An 11,543-nucleotide genomic window follows, 5' to 3' on the forward strand; every position below is an offset into this window, starting at 1 on the left:
TTGTAAATTCGATGTTACCTACCATTTGCTTTTTATTCTCTTCCGTTTTTATTATCTCATTTTCTGCTTCTAAAAGGAGAGTTATTGAAGATACAGGTAGTTTTATTGGCAGCGACAACTCCATTATGTTATTTTCTGGAACCTGCTTATTAGAAATTTCTAATGCGTTTAAACGCATTAATACGAATTTTAATGTGTTCTCAATGCTAATTAATTTGTCCATAATTTGAGTGTTGGAAACTTCTACATCTATGACTTCTATATTTTGGTTAACTTGTGAAGTTCCTAAAAAAACATTGAGGTTAAAAATAACCATTATTATAAACCCGTTTGGGTTTGACTTTACAATACATTGTGAAATAAATACTATATAGACAGTTTCATAACTAAGCTGTTAATAATTTTTGACTAAAAAACTTAAACTAACTTATTCTAGTCTTCATACAAAATCATTAAGAGTTTTTTCCTTTTTTCTTTTGCAACTTCTGGTGGCAAATTATTCAAAACAGCGCAGATGTGGTCAGTACATGATTTATTCTCGCTGTGCGGAACCTTCATCTGCTCCGATATAGTTCAGGCAACGGAGAGCAACTCTGTGGCCTCAACAATGGGTTGTTGACTAGATTTTTTCCTTTTTTTTTCTGAAAAAGGGGACAGATTAAGGTCGTCGTCGAAAATATTTAAAAAATACTAATCATTTATTACCAGATCGAAGTGTTTCTACAGGATCTATTATTGGATCATGTGTTGTAACTGTCTCTTCTTCTAAATGTTTGCTAGTGGAAGCCTCAGGCGACAACAGCACCTCCATAGTGTCCCATATGGACCCTGGCGACGATACTGAGGCAATTGATGACGCTGCCGAAAGCGGTCTTGTCATTGACGTAGTTGGGAGTGGGGTAGTCGTATGAGTTCTGTTTGAATGACATACCCATGTAGTGCCATGTACTTCATTGAATCATGCAACATCATTATCTAAACTTACTTTCTTGGTCGGTGGCACTTTTCAAAAAACATCATTTTTTTATATAATGGCCACCTCACTTCTGCCGAAGCTCCCGACTTAGGCCCTTCGCGTTTCTCGCGGGTAAACTTGTTTCGTAGAGTCTTCCACATCTTTTGGCAGTCTTTTACTTAAAAAAGAACGGTATTATGGTAATAATTGGATAATAAAAACGCATCTCAAACAAGATACCTGATATTTTTAAGGCAGCCGCCATGTCAGCCCATGCGGCTTCCTTTTTTATATTATTTTTGTAGTCCTTGTGGGCCAAGTTGTACAGGTATTCATAGTTTTGAATCAGGTCTATAAGCAGTTCCTCCGTCTCTACAGACAACCCTACTCCTACTTCACTTTCTCCTTGCGATTCCTCCATGTCCATCTCAAACACAACACAAAACGACGCAACACAACAAAAAAACGCACAGATAACGAAGCCAAGCCAAGAAAACGCTCGAATGACTGGAACGTGCCTTTTAATAATTTTGTGTTGACGTTAGAAATGTCAATATCATCTGATCTGTTTCAACACTCTCATTGGTTGAATCGCGAATCACGAGCAACAGAAATAAAATTTGGTTAAATGGGAACAACAGAGAATAACGGCCAGCAACAATGGAAACTACGAGCAACGCGATAACCGAGGTTTATAAATGTATGCGTGCGAATCCCCATGTGTTATTTTCGGAACAGCGCCAATCACGAACAACGAATTACGAGCAACGGGAACAACAGAGTTTATAAATCCAGCTTAAGCGGTTGTCGAGCAACCGTATCAGCAACAATGACTTGAAAACAAAACTTGAACAAAAATCAAAACCATTTTCCCATGTTAATCTCCTATGTCCACGGTGCTCCTGGACACCTGTTGTACTAGTTCTACAAACCACTTGTATGAGACAACATCTATCAAGTACTATGATTGTAAAGAAAACATCTTTGTGCTGCTGCCATGTTTTTTTTAAACAATGAGTAATGAATCTAAATTTTTAGATATTTTGATTATTCGAACTTACCTATCTCAAAAGGAAAGTAATGTCTCCACTCTGTGAAGATGGACTACTTTAATGTAGAGAGAGAATCAAAGAGTAATACATAACCACAGACCACGCCAGTGATTCTTTCGGTTATAGGGCATATTGTGTCCCCGAGCATCCACTGTGACGTCACCCGGCGGATGACTTTACGTAAACAAGTTCCGCTGATCGGCCATCTTGGATCTGTCGTGATGTCAAATGCCAACTTGTCACTTTGCTTTTGTTTTTGTTTTAGTGTGTCGAAAAATTAACATGAAATAACTGTCACGCACCAGAAGACTTCTTTTTAAAAAACTTTAATAATACCAAAAGATACAGTTAAAGAATATGTCTTAACTAGATTAATAAATTTTACCGACTAACTAGAAAAAATATGGAAATGACCAATGTCCGCACTGACTGTGGAGGGGATCTGCTGACAGTGCTGACTCGGTGAATCTTCATTAGGGTTAGCGTACTGAGCGGTGAGATAATTCCTCCCCCCTGAGATCCAACGACGAGGGTTAGCGAGGTAGTTGGACATCAGCTAGCTCTATTTTAAAACGATCCTTAGCTTCTTTGTCCGCTGGTTTACTTCTGCTTTTTGGCAAACAACGGGATCGTTCCATCTTCTTATAAATGAGGTACGCTACCACTATGATCATAAGGCAGGAACAGGCGATGGTCCATACACTGGGTACATATGATATTGTTTCTGTAGATAGAAACGGCTGATTATTCAACATTTGAGTTTTTATTGATCTTAGGTCATGTCTTCGGTGAGTTGAATTTCCATGAAGTTTTTGGGCACTTTGTGTGGATTAGATGGTTTGTTGACCAGGTCAGGAAACAACATGGGTTGAGTTTGGTTAACAAAAAACTTGATGTTGGTTACCGTGCCTTTGGATGAACTAAATCGGCAGCTTACAGGTACTTCGAACAAGTAAGTTCCCATGATAAGTCGTTGAACTTCATTTTGTGAATTGCATTTCAATTTGAACGTTTCTTCATTAGGTACCGTTATAATCCATTGGTTAGAGTTTTCTAATCGTGTGATCATTGTGCCAGATAGATTGATTGGCATTTTTTGGCAATTTGAAGTATCTTTAACAGTTGGATTTCACAGGGATTGTTTGCCTTTAAAGGTTCGATGTCCAGATTTGCGCAAAAGAAATGCTCAGGATATATTTCTTTGCAGGGATTGTTTGAATATGCAAAGTACAATTGGTTTTTTATTAAGTACTTATTACGCGGTACTATAACTTGAAACTGACTCTCAGTTAGTATAGGAACTGGGTATAAGTGATAATATTTAAAACTTTCAGAAAATGAGATTGGTATTCGAAGTACATATACAACTTTGTTTCCGTAGATAAAGCTTTTAATACTGATGTATTTAATAAATAAATGCATAGTATTTTTATTTAATTTCAAAGGAAATTCATCCTTTTCTAAGAACTGCTTTATTTTGAGCAATTCGACATATAAGTCAGCTGTGTTAATTATAGACGGATGCATTTGTTGTAGCATAGAAAATGAGATAGAGTTTTCTATGTCTTGCAAAATTGATATGAATATTTAGCAACGTCGGTTATCATATTCGCGTTCTCACGTTGAGTTTGCGTTTCCACAAATAATAAAATCTGACGAAGTCGTGTTTCAAGTAATTTCTCGTTATGCCTTATCTGCTGAACCGTTTCGTTGAATTTATCTATTAAGGCCACGGTTAGAGAATTTTGCGTACGTATTGTTTTTGATAATTTAATTTGATTTGTTTGAACTTGGTTAATCAATTTATCATATCGTTCGCCATCAGTATAATCTAAATTACCTGTGATTGATTTGAAAATCGATCCCAGTGCATTGATTAGTCTTCGTTTGGTTCTTTGAGGTTGAGGCAAAATTTCAGAAAGTTTTGTGTCGACTTGCTATTTTCAGCAAATTTAAGAATTTTTAGATAATTAGAAATCTCAAATTGATAATCTTCATTTGTTTCTACAAGTTGTTGAAGTATTAGTGATTCATTTTTAAGTTTATTAATTTCTTTAATGATTGGATTCAAGTCGTAAAAATGTATGAGTTCGTGGGAATACTTTTCTACTCTTGCTAATCCTAGTTTTAGTGGAATTATTCCAGGATTGTTATCAAGTTTCTTGATGGCAATTTTTTCTTCAAATCCGAGAATTCCAGTTAATCTGAAATTGAATACCAAGAATTAGTCGAATGAGTATGTTTTTTGCAGAGGTCGTCTTAAATTATCCATGTGAACCTTTGGTTGTCGTTCGGTAGAAACTACCTTTCTTACAGGGTTGGTTCCAGTTAATTTAACAGGTTTAGAATATTTATTAGCACTTTTTTGTCTTATGTGTTTCTTAATGTATACCTTTTGATCAGGTTGAAAAATATTAGTCTCGTCTCGTTTTTCATTCCTTTTCTCAATGAGTTTTTGTTTATTATTCATGAGATCTGAATTCAATTTTGAATACAATAATTTTGTTTTCTCTTTATGGTCATTAATGTAATCGTTTACTAGAATTTTATCAATTTCAAGATTAAATGGGTCGTCATTACAAATATGACCATTTACAACGTCGATAGGTTTTAATTGCGTTGAAGAATGTATTGAATGATTATATGCTAAAATAGCGTAAAGCATTTTCATTCTAACTGGTGTTTTAGCAAAACCTTGAGTGTTAAGTAAACGGATATGTTCGATAATAGTACTATGAAATCTTTCTATTTGTCCATTTGACTGAGGGTGGTATGGTGAAATAAAATGGATTTTGATTTTGTGTAACTCTCGAATTTTTAAACTCGGTTCCATTATCTATGATGATTTGTTTTGGAATGCCATGATGAGAGAAAAATTGAATCAAGTTGTCCGTTATTTCTGTGGTTGAAAGCGAATTTAGGAAATAGGCTTGCGCATATTTGGAAAAACTATCAATGATTGTCAAAAATTTAGATTGTTCCAAAGTAAAAGTGTCAAGATGAACAATTTCGAAGGGTTTACTGGCTGTTGGTGTTAAATTCATTTTTATTTTTATTGGATTACGCTCATATTTGCTTTGTTGGCAAATATCGCAATCATTAATGAAACTTTGTATAGCGTCTTTGGTATTGGGCCAATAATATTTTGTTTTAACACGTTGGTATGTTTCATCAATACCTCGGTGGTTCGTTTTTCCTTCGTGGTAATTTTTAATTATTTCCTTAATACTCGTTTTATCGGTTACATCAATTAGTTTTTTAAGACATCTTAAAAGTTTAATGGACGGCCATTTAAAATATTTTTGAATTGTGGCTGAAAATTTCTCGTATATATCAGGGTTTTCAAAATAAATGTAATATTGAACATCTGGTAATACATATTCCTTGACAAAATTTACAACATCAATTTCAAAGTTGTTTTCCGATAATTGAACATGTATTCTCTTTTTCTTTTCAAACAAAATTGTAATTTTGGGATTTGCTGGAGAATGTGATACTAAACTGAAAATAATTTGATTTTGACCAAAGTTAACTGCAGTGTTACTCACGGGTATACCTACTACAGGATTTTCAAGGTTTGAATGCACCGTGACGTCATCGTCATCAGCTGGTTGTTCATTTTCTTGCGTAACTGAAGGTACTGTGGGTTCATTAACTCGGGATTCTATACTGTCGTTGTCCGTATGTACGATAAGTGATACGTTGTCAGTCTCGTCTGGAAAATGTGTTTTTAAAGCGTCTTGAATGATTTGATCTATTTCAGAATTATTTTGTTGCGGTTGGTCTTTATCCAAATTATTAGTATCAGTGTTATCTAATAAATGATGAGTTTCATTGGCGTGGATTTCTATTCTTGAAAGAGCATCGGCATTACTATTAAGTTTACCTTTTTTGTACATAATATTATAGTCGTACTCTTCCAATTTGATTCTCCAACGAAGAAGTTTAGAATTTGGATCTTTTAGAGAAAAAAGCCACTGAAGCGGTTTATGGTCAGTGATGATATTAAATTTACGTCCGAAAATGTAAGGTCTAAAATATTTCGTAGCCCATACAATGGCTAACAATTCCTTTTCTATAACAGAATAATTTTGTTCCGAATCATTGAGCGTGCGCGACGCATAAGCTACAGGGAGATCTTGCCCTATCTTGCCTTGTGATAGAACAGCGCCAATTGCAACGTTACTTGCGTCGGTGGTCAAGTTAAATGTTTTAGTAAAATCAGGGTATTTTAGTATAGGTTCATTGGTCAACAAGGATTTACATTTTTCAAAACATTCTATAAATTCGGTGTTATGCTCGATTTTTGCACCCTTTTTTAAACACTTTGTCAAAGGCTTTGTTAATTTAGCAAAATTATTTATAAAACGTCTGTAATATCCTAAAAGTCCGAGAAATGCTTTTATTTGTTTTGTAGTTTTTGGTATGGGATATTTTTTGATAGCTTCTACTTTGTTTGGGTTAGGTTTCACTCCTTCTGGGGTAACGATGTGTCCTAGATAGGCGACTTCCTTTTTCAGAAACTCTGATTTGTCTAGTTGGATTTTAAAATTGGATTCGCGTAAACGATCGAAAACTGATTTTAATTTTTCGATGTGTTCTTGTAAGGATGTAGAATAAATAATTATATCATCTAGATATACGGCACATTTTTCATTCTGGAGACCACGAAGTATGTTGTCCATTACTCGCTGGAAGGTAGCGGGGGCATTCTTCAAACCAAATGGCATGCGCGTATATTCATAATGACCTTGATCAGTGCTGAAGGCTGTTTTTTCAATATCGTCTTGATCCATCTCGATTTGGTGAAAACCACTCGCCAAATCAAGTGTCGAAAAATATTGACATTTTCCGAGCTTATCGAGAAGATCATTGATGTTAGGTAGGGGATACTTATCATCAATGGTTTTCTGATTTAAACCGCGGTAATCAACAACAACTCTCCATTTTTGTGTTCCCGAAGCGTCTAACTTTTTTGGTACTACCCAAATAGGTGAGGACCACGGAGAATTACTCGGTCTGATGATATCTCATATAGTAGTCAAGAAGAGGTCCGAGTACACCAGATGAGTCAAACCTTAAGAGACATATCAACGGAACTAATCAATGAGCAGTCTCGAAGCCGATATCAGTTCCTACTAGAGAAGTTAGCCAAGCAATGGGACGTTATTTCTGAAATATACATCGAGCTTCAAGTTCAGGAAATTGACCATACCATCAAGAATCCCATACAAGACCTTGAAAAGCAGTACGAAGAAACAGTACAAAACCTACAAGACAAGATTCAAGGAGTACAACAAACTGTGAGACAATGCAATATAGTCTTACCTCAAATCAAATTGCCAAATTTTGATGGCCTATACGAAGAATGGGTCACATTTCGAGATATTTTCATCAAAGTGGTTCATGAAAATCCAACAATTACAACAATAGAGAAAATGCAGTATCTTAAAACGCATGTCAGAGGGGAAGCTGGAGGACTGATCCAGCACTTGTCCATAGCAGAAACCAACTATAATCCTGCTTGGAATATTCTGAATGACAGATACAGCAATGATAGACTCATAGTCTCCAAACTAATAGATAGGATCTTAGATCTTCCAGTAATTCAACATGAGTCACCATCCAAGATAAAGCAGCTTTACGATACAGTTGTGGAATGTCTTGAAGCCATCAATAATCTAAAAATTGATACTTCTAATTGGGGACCTATTATCAGTCGCATCATCTGCCGAAAATGGGATCATGAAACCAACAAGCTTTATGAACAATCGCTAAGCAAGCCCCATGAAATACAGGACTTTGTTGAGATTAGAAGATTTCTTCAAGCAAGATTCCAATCATTAGAAGCAATGTCAGATGCACAAAGGAAAAATCCATACAACTCAAACAACAATAATGACAATAACAAACCCAGAAGTACTGATGCCTGCAAGTACTGCAATGAAGCCCACTTGATTTACCACTGCACAAAATTCAAAGCCTTATCATCAGAACTTCGACTAAAAGCTGCCAAGGACAAAAAGCTATGTTTGAACTGTTTAAACCATGACTACAAATCCAAATGCAATTCATCAATGAAATGCCGCATTTGCAACAATCACCATCATACATACTTACACATCGATTCATGGAAACCACCACAGAACAGAAGACCAGCGTTCAAAAACGAAACAACAAGCCATGTTAGCCGACAAGATGAGATGGTTTTTTTGGCAACAGCACTCATTAGAGTTAGAAATGTTTATGGAAGCTATGAAAATCTAAGAGTTCTCATCGACCCTGGCTCCCAATCAGCATTCATAACCGAAGAGGCTGCAAGCCTACTCGGCCTGCCCAGACAGAAAATTCAAGCACAAGTTACAGGACTTGGCGCAGGAGAACCACAAGTGTCAAAATCCCAGTTACAGCTACTAATTAAGCCGAGATTTTCCAGCAGTTTCCAGCTTGATGTTGTTGGAATTGTTCTGCCTAAACTAACACGAACGCTTCCTGGAGTAGACCTTGACGTAGACATATTACAATGGAAGAACGACATCCTTGCTGATCCAACATTCTACAAACCTGGCCCAGTAGATATACTTCTTGGAGCCCGAGAATATGCCCAGTTAATCTTGGAAGGCATACGAAAGACTGAAGATGGTCTCCTTGGCCAACAAACAGAATTAGGATGGATTCTTTCCGGAAACTTGCCAACAAATTCAGACAACAAATTACAAGTTCTTAGCATGATAACATGCATTGATGAAGATAGACAATTAACCAAATTTTGGGAAGTCGAAGAGGTCTCACAAACACGTCCGTTATCAGAAGATGATGACTATTGCGAACAACATTACGAAGCCAACACTACAAGAAATAGCGATGGAACATACACCGTTAGAATCCCATTTAACGGAAAAGAGAGTCTATTAGGAATGTCAAAATCACGAGCTACTGCACGACTGTTCCAGTTAGAAAAAAGAATGAGCAGTAACAAAGAACTGGAAATCGCCTATAAGCAATTCATGCAGGAATATCTAAATCTTGGTCACATGAAAATGCTTCCACATACAGAGCTGCAGCATCGATATATTATCCCACATCAACCGGTATTCAAGGAATCCAGCACTACAACAAAATTAAGGGTGGTTTTTGATGCTTCCAGTAAAACTTCATCAGGATTGAGCCTCAACAATACCATGTATGCAGGTCCCAGATTACAACCAGAACTATCAGACATAGTACTACGCTGGAGATCACAGAAAGTAGTGATCACAGCTGACATTGAAAAAATGTACAGGCAGATAAAGATTCACGCCGACGACCTGAAATATCAGAAAATCCTATGGAGATTTGATAGTGACACACCAATAAATGAATATTGCTTAACGACTGTAACTTATGGGACAACAGCAGCACCGTACTTAGCTATTAAAACGTTACAAAAGCTTGCCCACGATGAGAGACACAATTTTCCAAATGCATCCAAAGCAGCAATGAGAGATTTTTATGTCGACGACTTGTTATCAGGTGCTGATACCATAAAGGAAGCTCTGTCACTACAAGATGAACTTATCAAAATGTTTCAACGAGGAGGATTTACGTTGCGGAAATGGTCCAGCAACAAACCAGAGTTACTACAAAATCTTCCGGATGAACTTAAGGATCATTCAGCGTTGGAAATAACTGAAGATGACATAAGGAAATCGCTAGGTATACACTGGGCTCCGTATGATGACACATTTAGATTCAAAACCGAAATATCGACCAGTGATACCATCACTAAGAGAAGCATCCTCTCAGAAGTTGCCAAGTTATTCGACCCCCTAGGATGGTTAGCTCCAATAATCATCCGAGCGAAGCTCCTTATCCAAGAATTATGGCTGCAGAAACTGAATTGGGATGATCCTGTGCCACTCGTCATTAAAAGCAAATGGGAAATGTTTCGAACAGAGTTAAAAAATGTCGAAAAAATTACTATATCCAGGTGGACCCACCAAGTCAAAAGCAGTCAGGTGGAACTACATGGGTTCTGTGATGCTTCCGAAAAGGCATATGGAGCCGTAGTCTACATGAAAGTAAAGAATTCTCAGGATAAAGCAGAAATAATTCTGCTAATTGCCAAATCCAAAGTTGCACCGGCAAGAATGAAAGTTACGTTACCAAGACTAGAATTATGTGCTGCCGTGCTTCTTTCACATCTAATAGAAAAGACTGCTACAACCCTATCACTAGAAGATACCCCCGTACACGCTTGGACAGACTCAACAATAGCACTATCGTGGATAAAAGGGGACCCGTCCAGGTGGAAGAATTTTGTAGCCAACCGAGTAGCAGAAATCACCAAACTAGTTCCAAACCAACATTGGCACCATGTACGAACTGACGACAATCCAGCTGATATTATATCAAGAGGAATAAGCCCAACTCTATTAAAAAACCATGCAATGTGGTGGTCTGGTCCATCGTGGTTAAAATCGACCATCGTAACGCCGACGAACCAAATAGAAGTCACCACAGAGGAGGCCAGAATGTGTCACCATGTTACAATCGCAACTCAAAACGGTAAAACAAAAAATGAACTTATAGAGCGATTTTCTTCATTAAACCACATGACTCGAGTTATAGCATACTGCAGACGATTTATTCAAAAATGCAGGAAACAAACGAATTCGCATACACTACTCACAGTTGATGAATTGGGAGATACCCTAACACACCTAGTCAAGATTGATCAGATCCAAAATTTCCAACCAGAAATACAAAAACTAAAAAAGAACTCTCAACTAGACACTAGTAGCAAAATACTCAATCTTACTCCATGGCTGGACGACAATGGAGTCTTACGAGTTGGAGGAAGATTACAAAACTCAATGTTAAGCTACGATAGCAAACATCCAATGATCTTACCATATGCGAGTCACCTGACAAAGTTAGTAATACTGAACGCTCACGCCAATACACTACATGGAGGAAATAAGCTGACATTATCTTATACAAGAAGCCGTTTTTGGATAATAAATGGAAAACGCCGAGTGAAGACGATTATTGGCCACTGTGTAAGATGCATGCGATTCAAAGGTCAAACAATCGAGCAACAGATGGGAAATCTTCCAGTTCCCAGGATTACACCGTCACACCCATTTCTGCATTCCGGCGTCGATTACGCAGGACCTATTCAGATCAAAACTACAGAAGGCAGAGGATACAGATCTTATAAAGGATATATCTCGATTTTTGTCTGTCTTGCTACAAAGGCAATTCACATAGAAGTTGTCAGTGATATGTCATCAGACATGTTTCTGGCAGCATTCCGGCGATTTACCTCCAGACGAGGACGATGTGCGCATCTCTATAGTGACAACGGCACCAACTTCATAGGAGCCAGTAAGATACTCCATGACGAAATTTACAATACAATACAGAAGTCAGAGATCCAAGATACCTTAGTTGCAGGTGGAACCCAATGGCACTTCATTCCCCCAGCTTCTCCTCATTTTGGAGGACTGTGGGAAGCTGGCGTTAAGTCTATGAAATTCGTTCGACTTTCGTGA

At 37.2% G+C, this 11,543-nt stretch overlaps 2 protein-coding genes across 2 annotated transcripts; one reads left to right on the top strand and one right to left on the bottom strand.

Moving 5' to 3' along the window:
• Positions 1-694: 694 nt before the first annotated feature.
• On the bottom strand, positions 695-1,747 carry LOC145738426 (uncharacterized). Its single transcript, XM_081993243.1, has 3 exons — positions 1,196-1,747; positions 986-1,133; positions 695-914 (listed from the first exon to the last, which is right to left on the bottom strand). The coding sequence occupies exons 1-3, from the start codon at positions 1,380-1,382 to the stop codon at positions 695-697; spliced, it is 555 nt and encodes a 184-aa protein (XP_081849369.1). The 5' UTR covers positions 1,383-1,747.
• Positions 1,748-7,073: 5,326 nt separating this feature from the next.
• LOC145738427 (uncharacterized) lies at positions 7,074-11,543 on the top strand. Its single transcript, XM_081993244.1, has one exon. The coding sequence runs from the start codon at positions 7,074-7,076 to the stop codon at positions 11,541-11,543; it is 4,470 nt and encodes a 1,489-aa protein (XP_081849370.1).

This window comes from Ips typographus, linkage group LG15, assembly GCF_016097725.1.
Source record: "Ips typographus isolate SLU linkage group LG15, UJ_Ityp_2.0, whole genome shotgun sequence".
Lineage (NCBI taxonomy): Eukaryota > Metazoa > Arthropoda > Insecta > Coleoptera > Curculionidae > Ips > Ips typographus.